Source organism: Brassica napus, chromosome A2 (genome assembly GCF_020379485.1).
Source record: "Brassica napus cultivar Da-Ae chromosome A2, Da-Ae, whole genome shotgun sequence".
NCBI lineage: Eukaryota > Viridiplantae > Streptophyta > Magnoliopsida > Brassicales > Brassicaceae > Brassica > Brassica napus.
The window spans coordinates 8965135-8986560 of NC_063435.1; the positions used below are offsets into that span (position 1 = coordinate 8965135).

Genomic DNA, 21426 nt, shown 5'->3' on the forward strand with positions numbered 1-21426 from the left:
TCCTCTTAGCACAGCCTGAGAACTTACCACACCCTGTTGATGAAGGCATGAAGCATCAAGGCCGCTACTTTGTAATGTAAGTGAAGTGTGGATTTGGAAAAGCCTAGCAACTGGAGAAAAACCTATCTACAGAAGCGGAAGCTTACAAGATGTTGGCGATGCTTCTGCTTGTAGTGGAAGCTCCCAAGGTGTTGGGGACGTAAAGCGGGTGAGATTAAGGGTCACAAGAAATAGATGATGCGTGGTTCGATCCCTGAATGCGCACTAGAACTAGTATTGTTTGCATTTTTTTATTTATCTACTTATGTGATGAATTGGATGTACGTTTCTTATTTTCTATATATCGATGCTTTTAAAGATTATAAACACTCTCAAGCTCGTTAAACCTTAATTCTTGTAGTGTTTTCTTACCACCGTTCTTGCGTTGCCTGAAGATAACTGCGTAACGCTTCTTATTGTTCTTGCTATTAATCTTATTATTGTTGGATCCAGTCTATCAGGCGTATTTGTAACTACAAAATTCTAATAAAGCCGCAAATTTTTAAAAAAAAAAATATTAAAAGAAAATTGTGATTATGCATATAAACTGAAGTCTATAATTTAGAAAACAAATATTTTTTAAAATATTTCAACATATCAGTTATATATTTACAGTAAAACAAATACTTGTGTGAGTCTCAAATTATATATTGACCAAAAAATTGCCGGTTCAAGATTAATTATTGCGGCGAAACATCAAGAATATATCAAGAAAATAATTACAAATATATATATATATATATATTGATATCTTTGTGGAATAAAATTGAGAATGTTAAAAATATGAGGGTTTATTTGACAATTCCAAATCAGAAAAATTCCACTTTTTTGAATGTCGAAAGCTGACAAAACTGAGAAATACCTTCGAATCTGATTCGATTCGATTTGCATTGAAGAACTTGAGAGCCTCTTTTTGACTCCCTCTCTCTCTTTCTCTACAGATCTCTTCTTCTCTCACTTGAAGATCGCCACAACTCTAACCTGTTTCCAAGTAAGAGGATTGTTACGATCTCGACTTTGATTTGGTTTTGTTTTGTACCCATTTTTCAGATTTTTGGGTTTTACCGGAGATGGGTTCGAGTCTCCGTGCATTTTCGGATGAGAAAGATTAATCCTTTTGCTCTGTGTAGGGTGGATCGTTGAATCGGGTAGAGAGATTGATTGTGTATCAAGTCAAAAATGACGAAGAAGGAGAGACCTAGACCACAGAAGTTGTCTGTTTACCTTTATATACCTAACATTGTTGGTGGGTCTTTCGAGATTTAGACAAAAGCTTCTGTCTTTTTTTTCTTTAATTTAGTGTGAGAGTGATGATTGTTGAATTGCTACAGGGTACATGAGAGTTCTCTTGAACTGTGTTGCCTTTGCTGTCTGTTTCTCTAACAAAACACTCTTCTCCCTCCTCTATTTCTTCAGGTCAACTTTGTTTTATTTTTTTTAATCAAGGATTGTTCATGTTTTCAGTAATGGTTTTTATGGTGTCTTCTTTTTGATCAATGTGGATCTACATACAGCTTTTGTTGTGATGCTGTTGATGGCTGGTGCGCTCGTAGATTCAACCAAGGTTTAACAACTTCTTCCCTGTTACTGTAAACTCATTTTTCAACTTTTCTTTTGCAAAAAGATCCTACCACTGATCAAGATTGGGACTGTATCGTTGCTAGTGTTTAGATTCAATGTAGTAGACTCCTTTTTTTTCATTGTGATTCTGTAAGACAAGACATGCCATTACTATACTATGTAGGAAGGTAGAACTTGACTCGCTTCTGTTTCTTTGTTTCTTACTCAGTTTCAACGTTTGGAGCTGTTCTCGACATGGTCACAGATAGGTGAATCTTCTTCTTCTACATGTATCTACTTGTGTGTTTAATAAATTCTGACAATTTTGGGGGATGTGCTTTATTATAGAGTTAGCACGGCCTGTCTACTCGTGGTTCTCTCTCAAGTCTACAGGTGAGGATATTTTATTTCTCATAGCATCTCTGGAGTTAGGAAGGAGTAGACTAATTTCTTCTTACCATCTTAAAAAACAGGCCTAGCTTGGTCTTCCTTTCATTACTGGCTTTAGATATTGCTAGTCACTGGCTGCAGATGTACAGGTACATTCTTTTCTTGTTTGCACCTTGAAATCTTCTCTAAACTCGCAGTTTTTTTTAAACCTGAATACTGCCTACTCTGCAGTACGTTTCTAGCAGGGAAGAGCAGCCATAAGGATGTGAAAGACAGCACAAGCTGGCTTTTCAGACTCTACTATGGAAACCGGATCTTTATGTGTTACTGCTGTGTGTCTTGCGAGGTGATTGAAATTTGTCTCTATTTAATTCCATGCTAATACTCCTTTGAATGATGTCCTTCTTAGGAGCAAAATGTTTTCAAACCTGCAGGTTCTGTATATCATCCTTCTTCTCATTGCAAAGAACCAAACCGAGAACCTCCTGAATGTAGTCTCCTCTTTCCCTTTTGTTCACTTAGCTCTTACTTCCTACTCAACTACTAAGCATGGCTCCTCTCATTACAGGTCGTAGTTTCCACTTTGACTCAGATTTCACCACTTTCTCTTCTTTTGGCTTTGACAATATTCGGTTGGTCCATGAAACAAACAGTCAATATCATTCAGGTAAAGCTTCTTTCCCAAATCTGCCCACTAACCCCTACATTGAAAGCTGTTTTTTTTTTTTGGTATCTAATTGGATTTGCGGATTCTTACAGATGAAAACAGCTGCAGATGTCTGTGTACTGTATGATATAGAGAAGCAGCAGAAGAAACCTTGATCTTCCTTTCCCTTTTTTCTGAACTTGCAACTCTAGTTTTTTTTCCAGTGTAGAAACATGCGCTCCTGTGTTTAAAACAAGATGAAAGAATATTGATTTGCGTTTTTGACATAATTTCTGTTTGTAAATATAATCAGATTACATGTTTAATCTTATGTTATATTGAATTGCCTTTTGACATAATCGCATCGTTTTCAAGAAACATAAGGTCCAAACTCAGATAACATAATACAAAGCAGTTCTTGTCACTGATCAACAATTGTTAGCCACTGAAACCCTCAACTCTTACCGAAAACAAAACAAAAGGAAATGGTCATTTGCAGCTTATGGACAATTTTTTGAAAGAAAACGGGGAACAATCAGAGGCATGGAAACGAGCTTCGTCTATGGAAAAGGTGTTACGAGAGGCTGATCTGGCAACTGAACTTCTTTTGGCAACATTGTTACTTTGTTAGTGTAAGCTAGAAACTGAACTGTCTGTGTCTGAAAAAAAAAAACAGATATGTCTTCACCCTGTGTTGGACAAAACCACTTACCATCTTGTTAACAAAGAGAGGCTTGCCATGATGAAAAAGGTGACATTGGTTTCTGTTTCTCTTGATCCCTCTTATTATTGAACTCTGTTCTGGTTGAATTTAGTAGCTTTCAGGAAGCAGTTCTTGTGAAATGCAGTAGAGGGTGATCATCTACGAGAGCGCCAAATGTTCCGAATTGGTCTTGATGTGTTTGAGGTGTGCTCATATCATGATTAACCTAACACATAATCATTATTGTTACAAGTGTTTGTTAAATAACTTTATTTCAGGAAGAGTCTTTCATGAAACCAGGCTTGCTGATATGAAGAACGCCATTGTTGTTCCTCACATTGCTTCTGCTTTCAAGGTTGCCAACTGAATCATTTCTTTTGTCTCGAGTCTCAATAATATATATATATATATTTATATATATATATATATATCTTAGAACTATACTTCACATAATTTGATAAAATTAACTTCATAAGGCAGATTGATTTTTAAATTATGATTGTGTAAGTTATTTCTTAATTTCTAAGAATATTTGAGCCAAAATTTATATAAATCTACATATAATAATTTTATTGAAAGTATAAAAAACAGTAATAATTTATAACTTTTTGGAACAATTAATAAGTTTATAAGTGATGATCATACATAAACATATCAAACGTCATGACAAAAACATATTTTTGATGCAAACAAGGAAATCAAACTCCTTACATCCTAGAGATCAAAACTAAGCACTGTCAGTTTTACTAACAAAGAGGCATAAATGTGGAAAAAAGTAAATATATTTACAATTAGTAGAATTCGCATTCTCTATATTTAGATTTTTAATCAAAAATTGATTGTTCATTCTAAAAAAAGTAGACGAACTTGTATAATCTAGAAATCATTTTCTACTAACCAATTTTCTGTAGAAGACAAAATCTACTTTTTGTAGAACCTAATTTAAAAAATTTATTTATTAAGTTTTTCAACTAAACAAAAATACTATTTTGTGTATATAAGTGTTTTATTAATTGTTTATATTTTTAATAATTTTTTTGATTCATGAAATTATTTATTTTATTAAGTTTCAGAAATAAAAAAAAGTAAAAGAAAGACAAAATGGACAAAAACTGGTTTTATACCAAAAAGACAACCATGCTATTTTTTTTTTCCAATTTTTCCTTTTTTTTTGGTAAAAAATATGTTGTAGATTTGTTCCTTACACCTTACTCGGATCGACTTTAGATTAGGAATAAGATCCCGAGATTTTTGTGTATATATATAACATAGGAGTTGTGGAAGCTAGTGCTTCTTTTATTCTCTCTTAAACCCATAAAGGAAACATCACACGATGTCGATTTCCAGCAAAGTGCTACGGGATCAAAGACATAGACAAAACAAAGCAAAACAAAACACGATGTGGTGGAATTGTACGAATAAGTGGAAAAAGTCTTCTTCTCCGTCTTGTGCGTTATCGTTATTACCAGACGACATCCTTCTGAATTGCTTCGCCACTGTCTCAAGATCTGACCACGCGTCCTTATCTCTCGTCAACAAGTGGCTACGTTCTCTACTGCTTTCCCCTGAGCTCTACGAAGAACGATCACTAATGGGACGTACCGAAAACTGCATCTTCCTATGTTTAAGCATCCCTTCAGACCCGTTCGTACGCTGGTTCGCCTTCTACCCAAAAGCTCTAAATAATCGGTTGGTTCCAATCCGGCCACACTTGTACCACCCTCAGGAAGCATCCTCCGTGGTGGCCTATGGTTGCGGGATCTATATAATTGGTGGGAGGATTGGCGGGAGGCCATCGTCAAGGGTCTTATTCCTTGATTGTCGGTTTCATACGTGGAGCAATCTCCCATGCATGGGTGTACCCCGAGCTTATGCTGCCACGGGAGTGGTGGATGGGAAGATATACGTTTTTGGAGGGTGCCAGGAACCGTATTCGGACAAATGGGGAGAGGTTTTCGATCCAACGACGCAGACTTGGGATGTACTGCCAAAGCGGCCGAAGGAACCTTACTCTTCCGTTATTCACGAAAGCGTTGTGAGGGAGGAGAAGACTGTTTTGGCTTTGAATGAGAAAGGTAATGGTTTGCTCTACGTTCCGAGTGAAGGCATATGGAAAAAAGGGAAGTCTGATGCGTACAGTCCTAGAAGGGGTTGGCATGTGATAGAGAATGTCATGTACTGTTGTGTAACTGGTGGGAGGATACTGTGGTGTCAGGCAAGCGAATCGGAGTTGCACGAGCCGAATGCGATAAAGTGGAGAGAGGTGATGGGATTGAAGGATTTAAAGGACACTCTATGTGCCTCCAAACTGGTCAACTATGGTTGGGGATTGCCGGAAGAAAAACTTGAGGATTTGCTTCCGGGTCACAAACTGAGCAACTCTGGTCCCAACATGTTACTTTTCTGGGATGTGCTTGCTCCTGGGAAATTGGAGATTTGGTGTGCTGAGATATCTTTACAAAGGCGCAAAGAGAAAGGAGAGATTTGGGGGAAGGTTGAGTGGTCTGAAGTAGTCACGAGTATCGATCCTCCTCATCCTCTACCTGAGCATCAGCATCACTGTAAAATTTTGCATGCTCTAACCCTCAATCTCTGAACTCAAAACTCTATTTTAAAATCTCTACTTTGTTTCTTCTCTATTCCTTATTATTATATATCTCCTATTTCCCAATTAGCATTTTGCATTTGTAATGGAGAAAAACAATGCTCTTGGATCTCATCATTATTTACTTGTTCACAACAATAAGATGTCTGTTTCGTTTAACTAAAATCTTAAATGCAGACAAAGTTGACTTTCTTAAAAATAAGATAGTAGAAAAGCTAGTGTTGTGAGATATATTTCACCAACTCTTTCTATTTTGCTTCACATCTTATCATCTATTTCTTAAATACATGATAAGATGATGAAGAAGCTGACATTGACATGATGGTCTTCCATTTATGTTGCTGGGCTGATAGGCATTCTTGTACTTATGTGCTTCTATTGTTCTTGGTGCGGAGTATGGATCCACCTTATGGATGTTTTCATGGCCTCAGCAAAAAGTGTATTTGCTTAAAATCACTTCAGCTCATTTTTTGTATATTCTTACTGATGTAAGTCTCTGAGTATACTTGTATACATTGTGATTCAGCAAGTAAATAGTTGAAGAATCTACAAGAACTCGAATATCTCAGTTAAAACAAAAGCTTGTAGGTCAGTTTCTCTTATGTTTAACTGGCTCGACTGGACAGAGTTCTTGATATATCATTAAACCAATTGATATTGGGAAGCTCTGATCTGCTCCCCTGTAACCTATAATCCCGTGATTCCTTATCTTTGGTTTTAGATAACAACTTTGAAATTTCCAGCATAATCATCATAAACAGGCGGTGAATCCACAACACAGGTCTGATGAACCATGACTGGATCTCACTCTCTTTGAATTGAATGCATCGGTATCTATTCTCTGAGGGACTTGACACATGACCATCACTTCCATTTTGAAATCTCTAGTCTCTTCTTTCAAGAGACGACTGGGGTCTACTTATCTCATCAGCTTCATCTTAAGGGCCATGACCAACTGGGTTCTGGATCAGCCATTTGTGATGTAACTTGATCAGTGTCTTTGCAATCAATTCGCATACCTTCTTGCCCCTTACAAGGTTATTCTCACTGGATGTTTCAATAAGCTGATCAAACAAGACAAGTGTACAAACATAAACCGCCCTGAGTGGAATAAAACATTTTCTTAAATAATTGTTAAGTAAATAGACGTTTCTTTAAAAATATTTTGGAAATAATAACAAAATATATGTAAATATATTTTAATGATTTTGTTAAATTAAAATTATAAAATTCTTTAACTTTTGTCAATAAAAAATTCATTTTATGTGCTCATTTAGTTCTACTATTTTAGTAGCTATCTTCTATCCTTAAATTCCATTAGAGGCATTGACAGAAATATAAGCAAAAAAAAAGGAATCAGTAGTAGATGCACATTGATTGAGATATAAACAAACTAATTTTAAAATTTTTATTATATATTTTGGCATCTTTTGATTTATTCTTGGATATTAGTACAAACTCTATAAATTAATAATGTTAGGACTTTGGTATTTTATTATTTATAGGGCTATTAATTTGTAAAAAAAATTCATTTTAGATTTTTCTATTTTAAGATAAATTTATTTCTAAAATAAGATTTTTATTTTATTTTAGTGTATATACATTAATTAAATTTTCAAAATTCAACATTTATATAAATTTTATTATATTACTTGGTGTATATAAAATATTTTTCTTAGAATTTAAATATTTTTTAGATATAATTTTACTAAATCTCATCAAAATATATTAAATGTTAAGAAAATATAAATATAATTTCATTGTGAATATAAAAAATAATATAATTATTGAGTTGTACTTATATAAAATGTATATACACATAAATTATTAATTTATAATTTTAATGGGACCATAGATTTACATAAAAGTTTCTAAAAAAATTATTATGTTATTATTTTATCGATTTGTGTTATATTAATCTATGGTGTTTGTCTATTTATAAATAGAAGTTATGACCTCCTTCATGTGTGATTTTTTTTTTTAATTTGGATCATCACTTAGAAATCTTATTAAATGTATTTTATTAAGACTAATAATACATGAAATATTTAAAATATTTTAATCATAATATCTTTTGATATCTTTTCATTTTAAATATAAATATATTTATTTTAAAATTCTAACAAATCTGTTTTAAGAAATTTTTACAAGATCTTTATTTTTGAAATTATATTTAAATATTTTTACTAATTTCGAAATTAGTTTGAAATATTATTATACATTAATAAATTCATTAATCGTTTATAAAATGAAAAATAAAAAAATTCTGTAATATTTTATATATTATATAATCATAATCAATCATATTAAAAAATTATTATATTGAGCTAAATATAATAAAATTGTATTAAATTTATAAACTATATATATTTTATTTTCGTAAATATAAAATATTTATGTTCAAAAACAAAATATAATACATTGGTAAGATGAGTTAACATTAGCAAACTATATAATACATGTATAAAAATTAATTTGTATTTCTTTAAAGCTTATAATATAGAATCTTTGTAACTACTTTAATCATAATATATTTTCATTTTAAATATAATATAAAAATTCTAATAAATCAGCGTAAGAATATTTTAACAATAATTTAATGTATTATAATTTATCGTTTATAAAATGAAAAATAAATAAATTATATCCTATTTTATCTACTTTATAGTCATGATCATGTTAAAATACAATTATTATACTTAAATAATTATGATAAAATTATATTCAATTGATAGATTTATAAATTTTATTTTCATAAATATAAATTATTTATTTTAAAAATATAATATGATGATAGAACGGCTTAAAATTAGCAAACCATATAATACATGTCTTAAAAAATAACATATCTTAAATTTTTGTATAAACAATAATATATTATCTAAAACAAATAAGCATAAAAAAATATTAGTAAAAAGAAATACAGCTTTGAATCACGGGTTAGAATTTAGTATAAATTAAATACAAAATAATTTTCAAATATATTTTCTCATGAATATATTAATATGCTTATTAACTAAATGCAAATACAATAAGATAAATATATAATAAGAAGTTAAAATACATACAATTTTAAACAATTGATTAATTATAATATGTAAATTATAAAACTATTGTATTTGAAATAGTTATATAAACATTTAAGTATATGATTAACGTTAAAAATATATACCACTAATGTTTAAAAACAATAATTTTTGTATAGAAAAGTGAAAACAAACACCCGCGCGGTTGATTGTAGTAGAGAGGTTAGTTTGTTACTGAGTTGAATTAGTATACTTTTAAAAAGAAAGTACCACATGTATTGTAGTTTTCTAAAAGTAGTAGATAGCCTACTAGGACCACTGTAATAATAATCACTGATATTCATTATTAGCTTATAATATTTATAAAACATATATGTAGTAGATGTCCATTGAATATTGAATATGGTAAAACGGAAGTGTTTGAGCTCAGCTGCTGCTCAGTGAGTGAGATTGAATGATTGATTGTAGTAGAGAGGTTAGTTTGTTACTGAGTTGAATTAGTTTAAAAACCATCGGGTATTTATAATTACCAAAAAAAGTTATTTTATTTCACTACAGTGAAGATGCTGCCTAGTCTGAATCTCATAATATATACTCAGATTCCCATTTCTTAGAAATATGACCATTGTGGTTTGAGAAGAAATTTAATTGATTTTTACATCTAAAATTGGTTACAAACTTACCAATTATGTTTTTTTGGATGATGACCAGAACATATAACATAGTGGTCTGTGTTATTATCATCTAGATATCACTTATTTGATTAAATCCACATTATATACGTCGTTGATAAAAATTGTTTATATGTGGTTTATTCAGTTTTAGAGGGTTTCTCATTTTTTAATTCTTTCTATCTGTAATTTCAATCTCTTAGTTTATCTCTTATATGTCAATGATCTCCATTTAGAAACTTAAAACAAAAATTAGTGTTAATGTTATGTTGCTGTTGCAGTTATATATACAGGAAAATTAATAGAAAATGAAACATTGTATTATGACCACAAAAAGGGAGTGATTTGTTTAGACAAAAAGTGTTTTCGGTCTTAGGAATATAATCTTTTCAAGATGTAAATCAAGACTAAAGTAAATTAATTCTCTCCCTATGGAAGAATGAGGTTGACACTAAACTAATAATAAATAAAGTGTTAGTATGTTAAATTTCGGTTTGTGATGGACTTCCAATTTAAAACTAACTCGTGATAAATTGATTGAATTGTAAATATTACTTATGTCTCATTTAATAAATTTTCGATGTGGGAGTTTATATTTTCGCATCTTCTCTCGAGATGATAGTTCTTATAACTGTTAATCTCGACAATATCTTAGTGTAGGATTCAATTTGGCCAGACCGTCGGACCATTTGAACCATGCTGGTTTAAGATTGATCAGGCTTCTTTCGATGGGTCATATTGATTTCAGTACAGTTGGGCAGAGTATTCCCGGATTCTGATACCGTTTTAAATTTAGATATTTTATAGACTTTCAATTTAAAATCAATTGTCGATAAGTGAATTGGTACAGTTTTTTTAAAAAGTATTATTTATGTTCCAGTTCCTATGTGGGAACTTATATTCTTATGTAGTATTCCAGTTATTGTTAAAAAAGGATACAATGTAAGCACTGGGTGTTAAGTGCATTGCCTATATAACTGATAGGCAGCAGCGAGTCTACACCCAAAGTATAGAAGAAAAGGACCAAAAATTATAATGGGGCAAGTAGAGATTGTTCTTAATTCACTTCCTATGAGTGGAGGAGATGGCCCTGACAGCTACTCTAAGAATTCCCATCTGCAGGTTTCTTTTCACTTAATTTTTGCTCTTCTTCGTATTTTATACTCTTAATTGGTTTGTTACTTTTATCACTAGATTTGATTGGTCTGTCAGTTAATTTAAGGAAATAGCAGAATTATTGATTAAAATATTCTTGCTGAGGAAAACTTTCGAAGAATAACTATGAGATTTTCATAGATTTATAAAATGAATGTGTGGCCTATCAATCTATCATGCTTTACAATTATATAGTGATTTAGCTAGTAGGAAACCCCCCCCCCCCCCCCCCCCCCCCCCCTCCCCCAAAACAAAATAAAAGAGTTGAAAGTTTTTTTAGCTCTACTAATTATTTAATTTAATATAAAATCATTTCAAATGTTGGAATTAATATTTTAGAAATTCAGTCAATTTTAAATAGAAATATTACTTGGCTGGCTATTCGGATCACTTGGAGGGCCATTACTTCAAGGGAAAAATTAAAATTTGACTTCATTTTCATAATATCTTGCATGACATTTTCTAATCAAAAGATGTACTTTGTTAGAGAAACTTAAAGAAAGATTTTAAAATATCCAGAACTCAGCGAGCCACAAAAAAAAAACATTTCTATGAGGCTTCATTGTCCTACGAAGAGGTGTAATCGTTAATTGGCTAACTATGAAGGAAACTATATTAGTTTTACTAAATCTAGGCTCGAGGGTACCATTATGTTATTAGGAAAAATATGACTTTTTATTTTTTATTCATCGGTTTTTATTGGTTTGGATCTCATCTCATCCGTGTAGCAAAATACTTTTATAGCTTATTAGTCTGAAAAGGTTTGGTTCCAATTCTAATGAAAAACTTGTTTCAAATTATATTCTTTTCGACAAAACTAATATCAATTAAGTAAATGACTTAAAAAATGTTTTTGGTTTACGGTATTCTGTTTTCCAGTGACGTACGCATTTTTTCTTCGGACATAAAGTGTGATTCACTTAGGTTCTCAATTGGAATGCAACATTTTAATTAAATACGAAATTTTATCAAACTAAAATCATATTGTTTGCTTTCAATGTGCATAGAGAAGATCAGCGAGTTTGTTGAGAGAGACAATAGACAAACTGATAATGGAAAAAATTGATGCAAGAACCCTAATCTCATGCACCAACACGTTCCACATAGCCGATCTTGGTTGTGCAACTGGACCAAACACATTCTTTCTCGTAGAAGACATCATCAAATCCGTTGACACCAGCTTACAATCAAACTCCACAAAACCAGACTTCCTCGTCTTCTTTAACGACCTCCCAAGTAACGACTTCAACACTCTCTTCACCTCTCTTCCTCCAGACCGGAGTTACTTTGCGGTCGGTGTCCCCGGTTCGTTCTATAGCCGTATTCTTCCTCAATCCTCCGTTCATATTGTACTGACGGTGGGGGCCACACACTGGCTTTCAAGTGTTCCTAAGGAGGTCTTGGACAAAAGCTCCAAGGCGTGGAATAAAGGAAAGGTTCACTACTCAAATGCTTCGGAGGAAGTGGTCAAGGCTTATGAAGAGCAGTTTGGTCGGGACATGGAAAGGTTTCTAGAAGCTAGGGCTAAAGAAATCGTGAGTGGAGGTCTTTTGGTTGTTGGAATGTGTGGAATTCCTCTAGGAATGCCTTTCTCCAATCTTGCCGACAGTATCATGTATAATTCCATGGCTGATGTTCTCATTCAAATGCAATCCCAGGTATTCTTTATAAACAATCTCAAACATATGTAGAAAGTCTCTATAAATGACATTCGTGTATTATTGTAAAAAAAAGGTGATGCATAACTAGATTTACTTAATGCACCATACAAAACAAAGTGTTGATTATTCTGCAAAGAAGTATTCCAAGCAACCGGTTCCTGGATATGACACAATATCGTTTTTAACATGTGTAAGTAAATATAGTTTCAATTCAAACACCAAAAAAACAATTTTCTTGTTAATATAACTGGAATCCGTATTTAAAAAAGGGAAGAATTTTTTTTCTTTTGACAAAACATAGATTTCACATGACGTATGCATGTATATAAACCGAAACAGTCCTACAAAAACTTGTACAATTTTTTTATTTTGATTTTTGTGCTACTACATGAATAAAAGCTAATTTTGAAACTTTTAACATATATATTTTATCTCTTTAGTCTATTACCAATAATGGGTTTGTATATCGAGTTTAATGAGATGGCCATGTAGGGTTTAATCAGCGAAGAGCAAGTGGATACGTTCAACGTACCGATCTACTCGGCGTCGCCTGAGGAGGTAGCAGTCTTGGTAGAGAAAAATGGCTGCTTCACTGTCGAATTTATGGAGCTGATGGACCCCACGGCCTGGCTAAAACGGCCAATGGACGTGGAGGATGTGAGGCAATGGATTGTTTGCATAAAGGCCACAATGGGATCTCTCTTCATCAATCATTTCGGTGACCATCTCCTCGATGACATCTTCGACCGTCTCACCACCAAGCTCGTCGGACTCACCGAGAAGGTTGAATCTAGTTACCGTGAGAAAGTCATGTTATTCTTTGCGTTGAAAAGAAAATGAATTTTTATTTGACAAGTTTTTTTTTGTATGTGTGTGTTTTGTTTAATGGTTTGATTGGTTTAATCCGGAAGAGGGGTCAGATATTGGGTATACAGTTGTGTGTTTCGCTAATATGAAATGTTTGTTTTTCTAAGTATTTGCATTTGTGTAATTCAATTCCAATAGCATTGATTTATAACGTTTTATTTCTTAAACTAAACTATGATAATTTCATGGTCATTTACACACAAAATTTTATTTTAATAATAATCAATCGTTTTTTGATAAAACAACAAAAAATTGACGTAATGAATTCAAACTGAAGCAGATTAACGTGATTTTCTACCAAAAGTTTGACGTAATGCATTTGGTGGATAAATTACCAATTAGTTAGGTGACTGATAAAAACTTATAGTCTAGTCAGTATCATAACTTGGTCGGAACTCAATTATAGGTTTGTATGAGTTGTGAATGCCAATTGCCAACAACAACAACAAATGTGGTCCTGTGGCAAAATAAAGAAGGTGGTCCCGAATATATTTATAATTGACCTACATTATAAATAACCATATTTTAATAGACCTATAAAAATTAATATAAACAAATAAAAACAAAAGTGTGGAGAATAGTTATGCATCATAGTTACTTAAGCAATAAGTCAATAAATGGCTATTAGGTGAAATATAAGGACAGTTTTTGGTTCAAACAGAAGTGTGGAGAATAGTTATGCATCATACTTACTTTAACAATTAGTTAATAAATGGCTATTGGGTGAAATATAAGGACAATATTTAGTTTAAACAGCATAAAATATACCTTTACCTAAAGGAAAAACCCCTTATTACCATTAACTAAAGGAAAATCCCAAGCATAATTATAAATGGCTATTGGGTGAAATAAAAGGACAATATTTAGTTTAAACAGCATATTTAGTTAAAACCATTAACAAAAAAAGTCAAGACATATATGTTTCCATTTGAATTATCCTGTAGAAGATGAACATGTGAATGACAGATTAGACTAAGAAGCCGTGAGGATCAATTATTCACTATACATCCTAGCCTCCTAGGCATCGATCCTGTGACACTTATTTTTGGGGTCACTTTTCGATTTTATTTATTTATATATCCGGTATCATTTACAAAATTATATGTAAGTATATTATTCTTTTTTTGTTTTGAATGTGCTTTTTAGTTTTACTTTTTTGCCTGTTTTGATTTATGGGGACAAGATTCCTTAAAAGGGACAAATCACTATAACATGTATGTAATATATATGTAAAATTGATATTTGACCCAAATATATATTTTTGAGAGGGACAACAAAGACTTGATCCCTCGACAGAGTTGAAGGAGATACAAAAACTGAATAGAAGATTTCTAGATTTCATGATATTCTATATTCATCGGGGATAAAATAAAACTGCAGATCATGCACTTATCTAGAACCGCTCAATCTTTTTATAGGATTTTTTTGTTTTGTTGGTTGTTCTATTTCGGTGTAATTATCCAGACTACATTAAAATTGAGTAATAAAATAGATATTTTGTCGTGAAAATATATATATATATATATATATATGTAAGAAGATAAATCGCTGAAATTCCCTACGATACATTATACACAAAGTAAATCATATATAAACAACTTTGCAACGTTCCCACAGAAGATATCCCTTTAAAGATCGCTAATCATATGCTACATAATAGGTTTATGCTTTCTTTTTATAAGATAAATATGTAAAACAAAATATACATAGTTTTAGTTATTATAAAATTAAAAAATATTTTGATAAATCATAATAACGAGATAATAAACTTAAGAATGCATCTATTTTGAGACCTGTTTTGAAATATTATCAGAAAGAGATATATCCATTATAACAAATCCCCTTCCTATTATTAGGAGATTTGCACCCAAAAATAATATGAGAACAATTAATTTTTTCATAGAAATAAAATATACAATATTCAGTTGTAATATAATAATTGAATAGTAACTAGATTATGTAGAGATTTTAACTATTGAAATGATAACATAATTAATAGTTCAGTTTTCATAATTATATTTACGATATGAATTTATTTAAGCATACTAATATCATTAATTTTCAATTTACTCAAAGATTTTCACAACTTTCAAACAATAATAATTGAACACGAATTAAATCTTCAAAAATGGGGATATGCTTCTAACATATATTTTTCTATTCAACATATAAAGAAAAATAATAACGTATGTTGAAAATGAATGTACATCAACCTATCTTTCACTCAATTTTCTTATGAAGGTGATTTTTTGTTGTCTGTTTAGTGTTTAAACTTAATGTGTACTAAAACTTAATCTGTGCGTCCGCACGGATATTGATTCTTACGTTTTTATAAATTTATATTTATTTTTCATGATTAGTGTTATATGTTTTAGATGTATCGCCATATAACTAATTGTATTCGAAAGATCCGGACTGAATCGGATAATCTAGTTATTTTTTGGTACAAGTATTCCGAACCCATTTCAGATACGTTTGTTATTTGGATATTTTTAGGTTCATATATATCAGAACCGAACTATCTAAATCCGAGAGGACCCAAATCGAAATCCACACATAAATTTATAATATCAAAAACCAAAAAAAAAAATCCAATACCCAAAAGAAACATCCGGTACCTAAATGGGTTGCCGAATGTCTATGCCTACTGATTCAGTAAAAAAGAAAAACTTCTTTCTAAGTATTTAGCTAAATTAACTGAAATAAAAAAGAGTATTTTATTTAGTAAAATAGTTATATGGTGTGGAAAATAAAGTAATAATGTATGTAATACATTTTTATTATTTTTATTTAAGTTATTAATTTGTTCATATAAACTATATTTTTAAATTATGTGTTCAGCTATGTAGCTTTTCACCGATTGAAAGTAAGATAAACAATAGTAAATAAGAATAAATCATACTTTTAACCATATGCAAAATCTGGTTATTTTACATTTTGATGGTAATATAAATAATGATGTGATGTATTATTAAGGTAATATTATTAATGAAACCGTTAAATTGAGTTAAAATGAAATAATAATTAATATAATAACTTGTTGAAAAGAAAATTATTTTTATTTGTATTTCAGTTTTAATAATATAGATGTTATTAGTGTTACAAATGGGTAAGCCAAGTTTAAAGGGGGAAGCGTACTCAGGTGTGCTTTTCTAGTGTGTAGAAATGAGCAGTGTCTTCAAAGCAACTACATAAGTGGTTAAATGAGGCGGTTTACTAATTTTAACATCTCTAGCAAACATTTGATACGTTTTTACTTGATTTTCACAATGTAAAATATTCCATGTTTTGAAAATCCTGATTAAAAATCTAGCTTGTAGTCATAGACCAAAACCAAAAGATGAAAATATCATTATTGAGAATTAAATTTTCTTTAGAAAATAAGATATTTTAGGTAAATCAATTTTTCATTAAAAAGAGAAAAACAGAAATGATCATGTTTTAATAGTATATATAAACAATTTAATAAAAACAATAAATTTAACTTTTAAGAATGTAGAGGTTATACGGTTATCTTATTAATTTTTTTTTTAAAATGTAAAAACCGAACTAATGTTTCACTGGGCATAAACATATATCTATCTATATTTGATAAATGAAGGGATAGACAACAAAGTTACATTTATTTTACAACTTACGCATGACAAGATCATTTTTCTGTATCTCTAATCTATACAAAAAAAAACACGGATTAAAGAGAACTTAGTAGATGAGACAGTCACTGTCTTTTACTTCAGTCTTGTTCATTGCCTTTGACAATATTGAACTTACACAATGGACATGTCGCATTCATTTTCAGCCATTTCACAATACACGTCGAATGAAAGTGGTGGTTACAAGGAAGTGTCACTAGCTCTATTCCATCTTCATATGAACTCAGACATATACAACAGTCCTACAAACAAACAAACAAAAACCCCGTTAAAGGAAAGCTCTGAAAAGAAGTTTCACGAGATAACTTTCTAAAATAACAACTTACAGCATCTTCCGCCAAAAGGACTCGTTCGTTTCCTGAATACTCAGTGCCTGCCTCCATGGGTATCATTTTCCCTCCACCGTCACTTTGCTTTTCTCCATCGTTCATCATCTCAAACTTGTACTTGGGAAGGATGCTAAGATCTGCTTCTGATGCACCGTCCTGAAAACACACACAAAGGGCTGTCCATTGCTAGGAAAGTTAATTTGTGATTTGAAGGGTTGCTGTTCTAGTCTCTACCTGCCCGGCAACAGCATAAAGAAGAGCAATAATACAAGGGAGGCAGCAACATAAGGCGATTCCGATAAGACATGCCAGCACAACGCAAAAGACGGCGAAGAACACATCAAATGACAGGAAAACAAAAGTCAACCTGCAAAGCATTAAGTCATTACCAATCAGCTAAACAAAGGAAACATGAGATCGAAAGAAGCTGAAAGAGTTTTTACTTTTCATAAAGAAACTTTTAAAATATTAAACCCATACCAGTACAAATGCGAAGCATTCTCCAGAAGGATTTCACCACCAGATACAAGCCAGTAGAAGCCAACAATCCACCATACAAATGACCCAATGGTGTTCATTGATTCGCAAGTCTTAGCGCTGAGAAATATGATAATGAAAAATCCATTAGTAAATAATTTTTTTAAAGAATAACAAAAGACACGGAAACGGCTTGCTCTTAGCTTCCATGATCAAACACAGTATACAACTTTGACAATATAGAGTTATAGACTAATGTTTTTTTAATTCTCTTACACAAGCTAAAAAGTATTCTTCAATATAATCATGTCATAAGAAAGACAAGAAGCATTGTCGGGTCTGGATAAATGTCGTAAAGTATCTAACTTTTTGCATTCATCTAATGTAAAATTGAGTTTCTAACCTGAGGATCCTCTCATCACCACCTTCATCATCACTATCACGACCAGAACCTTCACCAGCTTCCAAATCCCCACCGCGCATGCTCCTCTTCCTAAACTCCAACCACACAAGCACCACATGCGCAAGACACTGAACCGCGTAGCCACAGATCCAAAGCCTAACCGGGACGTTAGGCTCCTCCTCCTTTGAGATCAAAAGCATCACCACCGCGACAACTACAAAGGAAGTGTTCCAGAGCATATCGAGAGCCACGACGGGTTTGGAGTAGCCCCAATCGGCTCGTCTGTCTTCGAGCTCCTGTGCAGCCGTCTCTCTCACAACCATCGAAGCTCCTCGCCGACCCGAAGCTCGGCCTATGAGCGACGCGAGTAAGGGCTGGCGGCGCCGGGGGGATTGGCGGGAGCGGAGAAGAGGTGAGGTGGAATCGGACATGGTTGGTGAAGAGGAAGACATGGTAAGTGAATCTGGGGGTTTGTTTTGTTCGTACACAACCCTCAAAATGAGCTTTTAGGACCTGAAGGTGTGTTTCAAAAAAAAAAAAAGGACCTGAAGGTCAACATGGCGAGGAGCTGCTTTGTTTTGGAAAAAAAAAAAGATTTGGTGAATCGGTGATTCATTGGGAAGTGTTGTTAATTGTTTAATTGATTTTAAACGAATGTGTTGGATCATAGAGTTAGAGAGATTTGGATAGTCAACGATTGGACTAGTTGGTAGAAATTTTTAGTTTCGGCACTTGCTGAACCGCTTGGTTTAGAGTCTTTCTTTATCTGGAAACTGATCAGAAAATCCAAATTAAAACCAAATCTAAATTTCAAACACGAATCGGTCTGAATTTGGAACAGGAATCAACCAAAAAGTTCGAACTGGAAGAGACTTCTCGGCTTGACTTGAGGGATATATCAGCCGCGATTACCTCTTGGGAAGACTATACTTGTAAGCTACTCAAGGAGCTCTTATCATCCTTGCCTCAATGGAAAATGTATCAGACAGTTAACAACCAACCTTGAAGTGATTACTCTATTCTGCAAAACATAGCTTTTCAATTGCTCTTTGTTGAACATATTATATCTTCCTTTCAAGATATTTTTACAAGAATTATTGAATGATATATAGATATATAAAAAAATACTCCAAGAATGAATGTGAAGGTTTGGGTATATATATATAGATACATAAGATCAAACGTTGGGGCCAAGAAGAGAGAGGAGAAAAGTTTTGTAGTGACCACTTGTATCAGACTGAACAGCATTGTACAAAGTCTTCTTGTATCTCTTGCGATACTCTGAAACAATGTAATGCATATCAACCTCTGCTCTTGTCACCACCATTCTAATCAACGCCGTGTCATCTGTTCCTAACCCTTTCACCGATTTTCTCAGCGCCTGCAGAGTTTCATTTGTCATACTGCTCTAACCTCTAAAAAAAACTGTGCCTTGTGGTTCAAGAAACATGAGATTAGGTTTACCTTTGCGAAATAGAAAGAAGAGTTTTCAGCACACTGTAAGATCGTCAGAAGGACATGCTCGAAGTTCCCACGTGTCTCATCCCTAATGGCCTATCAAGATCAAATAATGTCTTAAACTATAAAGGGTTTCTTGAGTAACAAGTTTCTGGTTCTTTTTTTTTTTGATAATGTCTTAAACAAGTTTCTGGTTCTTGATTATTATTACTACCTTTCCAAGTTCTTTGCCGAACATCGAACGGTAGGTAGATCTAAGAGCGACCAGGTGAGTCCTGCTTCGGTCTGTGAAAATCTGAATCAGTGTCTGGTCATCAGACTTGTGCTTCCTCGCAACCGCCTTCTTGAGAACCCTAGCGTCATTCTCTACGATCTTGTCATCGATCTCTGGTCCTTCATACCGTGTAGTGTTCAAATAAGCGAGCAAAACCTATTTATATACATGTCAACTCTAACATTATCTCAGTGAAAAGGATTCATCAGATCATATACATACTCTTTTGTGATTTCCAGAAGCTTCAGATTCAACGTCTTGTTCGACCCTGACACCAAAAGTGTTTAAGTAAACCTGTTTGATCTGACGAAGCTGAGAGCCAGAGCGTGTACATATAATCTCAGCGACCGCTTTGTGATCAGTCACGGCTCCTCTCAGTGCTTGTTTCAGTATTGAAGCGTCTCGCTCTACTGCTTCAGGCATCCACAGAAGAAGGGCTTTCTGAAACCAAGAAAAAGCATCTATATAATAATTAATTCATTATTAATATATACTAGTATATTTTACTTTTCAATCTATTATAAAATAAAAACCGAATAATATTTGAATGTAATATCTTGATACAATAGCATGTAATCCATATACAAAAAAAAAACGAGCATGGTTTAAATCATATGTCTAGATGAATAACGTTTCTTGTAAGGCATACCTTGAGATGACCGTGAAGCTCGGATTGGAGACGTTTGCGAAGGTCGTCTGAGAACTTTGTTTCGTATTCTTGTTCGATGAGAGCTCGTTGCATTGCATTGCGGTGAGCTAAGATGTTGATTATTACCGAAGCATCGCAACCTCTTCCTGAAAATTTGCACAAGATTATAATTTAAAATGTGATGGAAGAAACCTTGTTTATAACCATTAAAGATAATACCTTTGAAGGCCTTAAAGAGCTGCTCGGCATCGACTCGAGGAGAAGGTACCGTCATTGGTATTTTCATTGTTGCCATTTTTTCTCTTTCGTCTTCAATAAGATTCAAAACAAGATAGTTATAAGATTTTCTTCTTCTTAATTTCTTGATTTTTTTTTTGTATTTCTTTGATCTTGTTTTGGATTTTGTTTGTTGGTGGTGGTGGTGATTTGTGGATGTTGAATAGTTTAGGGAAAATGTGTTTTGCCAAATATGAAATATGCCAAGGAAATGGACATTGGACCTTGGTTTCAGGAGTTGAATTCTCTGTTTCGTTCAGTTAAATGTGACGATGGATGCTTCAATATAAACAATTCCCACAAAACGTTTTATAATTAAAAAGTATAATAATATGTTATATTTCTTATATATTTACTAGGTAACTAGGTAGTTTTTACGTGCCCTTGCACATGTATAAATATTCATAAGTATATAAGTTCATATTTAATTAATATATTATTTCATTTTTATTAGTTTCAAGTCATTTTATAATTTATATGAATGGACAACAAATAGAAAAATTTAAAATATATAAGATTTTGCTTATAACTTTTTTGATCGATCACTAAATTTTTAGTTATATATGAGATCCTCGTTCGGAAAT

At 32.5% G+C, this 21426-nt stretch overlaps 5 protein-coding genes across 6 annotated transcripts; 3 read left to right on the forward strand and 2 right to left on the reverse strand.

Annotated features, from left to right (window-relative positions):
* The first annotated feature begins 836 nt into the window (after window positions 1–836).
* On the forward strand, window positions 837–2994 carry LOC106392341 (CDP-diacylglycerol--inositol 3-phosphatidyltransferase 1). 2 transcript variants are annotated; one of them, XM_013833166.3, is made up of 11 exons: window positions 837–1030; window positions 1170–1285; window positions 1371–1455; window positions 1554–1603; window positions 1829–1868; window positions 1948–1992; window positions 2073–2138; window positions 2221–2335; window positions 2424–2480; window positions 2558–2656; window positions 2749–2994. In XM_013833166.3, the coding sequence occupies exons 2-11, from the start codon at window positions 1219–1221 to the stop codon at window positions 2809–2811; spliced, it is 687 nt and encodes a 228-aa protein (XP_013688620.1). In that variant the 5' UTR covers window positions 837–1030; window positions 1170–1218; the 3' UTR covers window positions 2812–2994.
* A 1408-nt stretch (window positions 2995–4402) lies between these two features.
* Window positions 4403–6762, forward strand: LOC106409589 (F-box/kelch-repeat protein At4g39560-like). The gene has a single exon (XM_013850197.3). It carries the CDS (start codon window positions 4672–4674, stop codon window positions 5932–5934), a length of 1263 nt encoding a protein of 420 aa, XP_013705651.2. The 5' UTR covers window positions 4403–4671; the 3' UTR covers window positions 5935–6762.
* Window positions 6763–9120: 2358 nt separating this feature from the next.
* Window positions 9121–13429, forward strand: LOC125585725 (loganic acid O-methyltransferase-like). The gene is made up of 3 exons (XM_048755340.1): window positions 9121–10762; window positions 11803–12453; window positions 12949–13429. Exons 1-3 carry the CDS (start codon window positions 10676–10678, stop codon window positions 13294–13296), a joined length of 1086 nt encoding a protein of 361 aa, XP_048611297.1. The 5' UTR covers window positions 9121–10675; the 3' UTR covers window positions 13297–13429.
* A 3455-nt stretch (window positions 13430–16884) lies between these two features.
* Window positions 16885–18826, reverse strand: LOC106392350 (E3 ubiquitin protein ligase RIE1-like). The gene is made up of 6 exons (XM_048755331.1): window positions 18731–18826; window positions 18186–18698; window positions 17786–17902; window positions 17540–17672; window positions 17303–17461; window positions 16885–17218 (listed from the first exon to the last, which is right to left on the reverse strand). Exons 2-6 carry the CDS (start codon window positions 18635–18637, stop codon window positions 17057–17059), a joined length of 1023 nt encoding a protein of 340 aa, XP_048611288.1. The 5' UTR covers window positions 18638–18698; window positions 18731–18826; the 3' UTR covers window positions 16885–17056.
* Window positions 18827–19193: 367 nt separating this feature from the next.
* Window positions 19194–21418, reverse strand: LOC106419675 (annexin D5). Its single transcript, XM_013860488.3, has 6 exons — window positions 20786–21418; window positions 20567–20712; window positions 20140–20358; window positions 19858–20073; window positions 19650–19739; window positions 19194–19566 (listed from the first exon to the last, which is right to left on the reverse strand). The coding sequence occupies exons 1-6, from the start codon at window positions 20859–20861 to the stop codon at window positions 19363–19365; spliced, it is 951 nt and encodes a 316-aa protein (XP_013715942.1). The 5' UTR covers window positions 20862–21418; the 3' UTR covers window positions 19194–19362.
* Window positions 21419–21426: the final 8 nt, after the last annotated feature.

Coding starts and splice junctions, on each gene's coding strand:
- LOC106392341 (XM_013833166.3), top strand. CDS start 1,219: ATGACGAAGAAGGAGAGACCTAGACCACAGAAGTTGTCTGTTTACCTT. Junction 1,456..1,553: donor TCCCTCCTCTATTTCTTCAG/GTCAACTTTGTT, acceptor ATCTACATACAG/CTTTTGTTGTGATGCTGTTG. Junction 2,139..2,220: donor CACTGGCTGCAGATGTACAG/GTACATTCTTTT, acceptor CCTACTCTGCAG/TACGTTTCTAGCAGGGAAGA.
- LOC106409589 (XM_013850197.3), top strand. CDS start 4,672: ATGTCGATTTCCAGCAAAGTGCTACGGGATCAAAGACATAGACAAAAC.
- LOC125585725 (XM_048755340.1), top strand. CDS start 10,676: ATGGGGCAAGTAGAGATTGTTCTTAATTCACTTCCTATGAGTGGAGGA. Junction 10,763..11,802: donor CTAAGAATTCCCATCTGCAG/GTTTCTTTTCAC, acceptor CAATGTGCATAG/AGAAGATCAGCGAGTTTGTT. Junction 12,454..12,948: donor TCATTCAAATGCAATCCCAG/GTATTCTTTATA, acceptor ATGGCCATGTAG/GGTTTAATCAGCGAAGAGCA.
- LOC106392350 (XM_048755331.1), bottom strand. CDS start 18,637: ATGTCTTCCTCTTCACCAACCATGTCCGATTCCACCTCACCTCTTCTC. Junction 17,673..17,785: donor AATGCTTCGCATTTGTACTG/GTATGGGTTTAA, acceptor AATGCTTTGCAG/GTTGACTTTTGTTTTCCTGT. Junction 17,462..17,539: donor TTTATGCTGTTGCCGGGCAG/GTAGAGACTAGA, acceptor GTGTGTTTTCAG/GACGGTGCATCAGAAGCAGA.
- LOC106419675 (XM_013860488.3), bottom strand. CDS start 20,861: ATGGCAACAATGAAAATACCAATGACGGTACCTTCTCCTCGAGTCGAT. Junction 20,359..20,566: donor AGCTTCACGGTCATCTCAAG/GTATGCCTTACA, acceptor TCTTGGTTTCAG/AAAGCCCTTCTTCTGTGGAT. Junction 19,740..19,857: donor TCGGCAAAGAACTTGGAAAG/GTAGTAATAATA, acceptor TGATCTTGATAG/GCCATTAGGGATGAGACACG.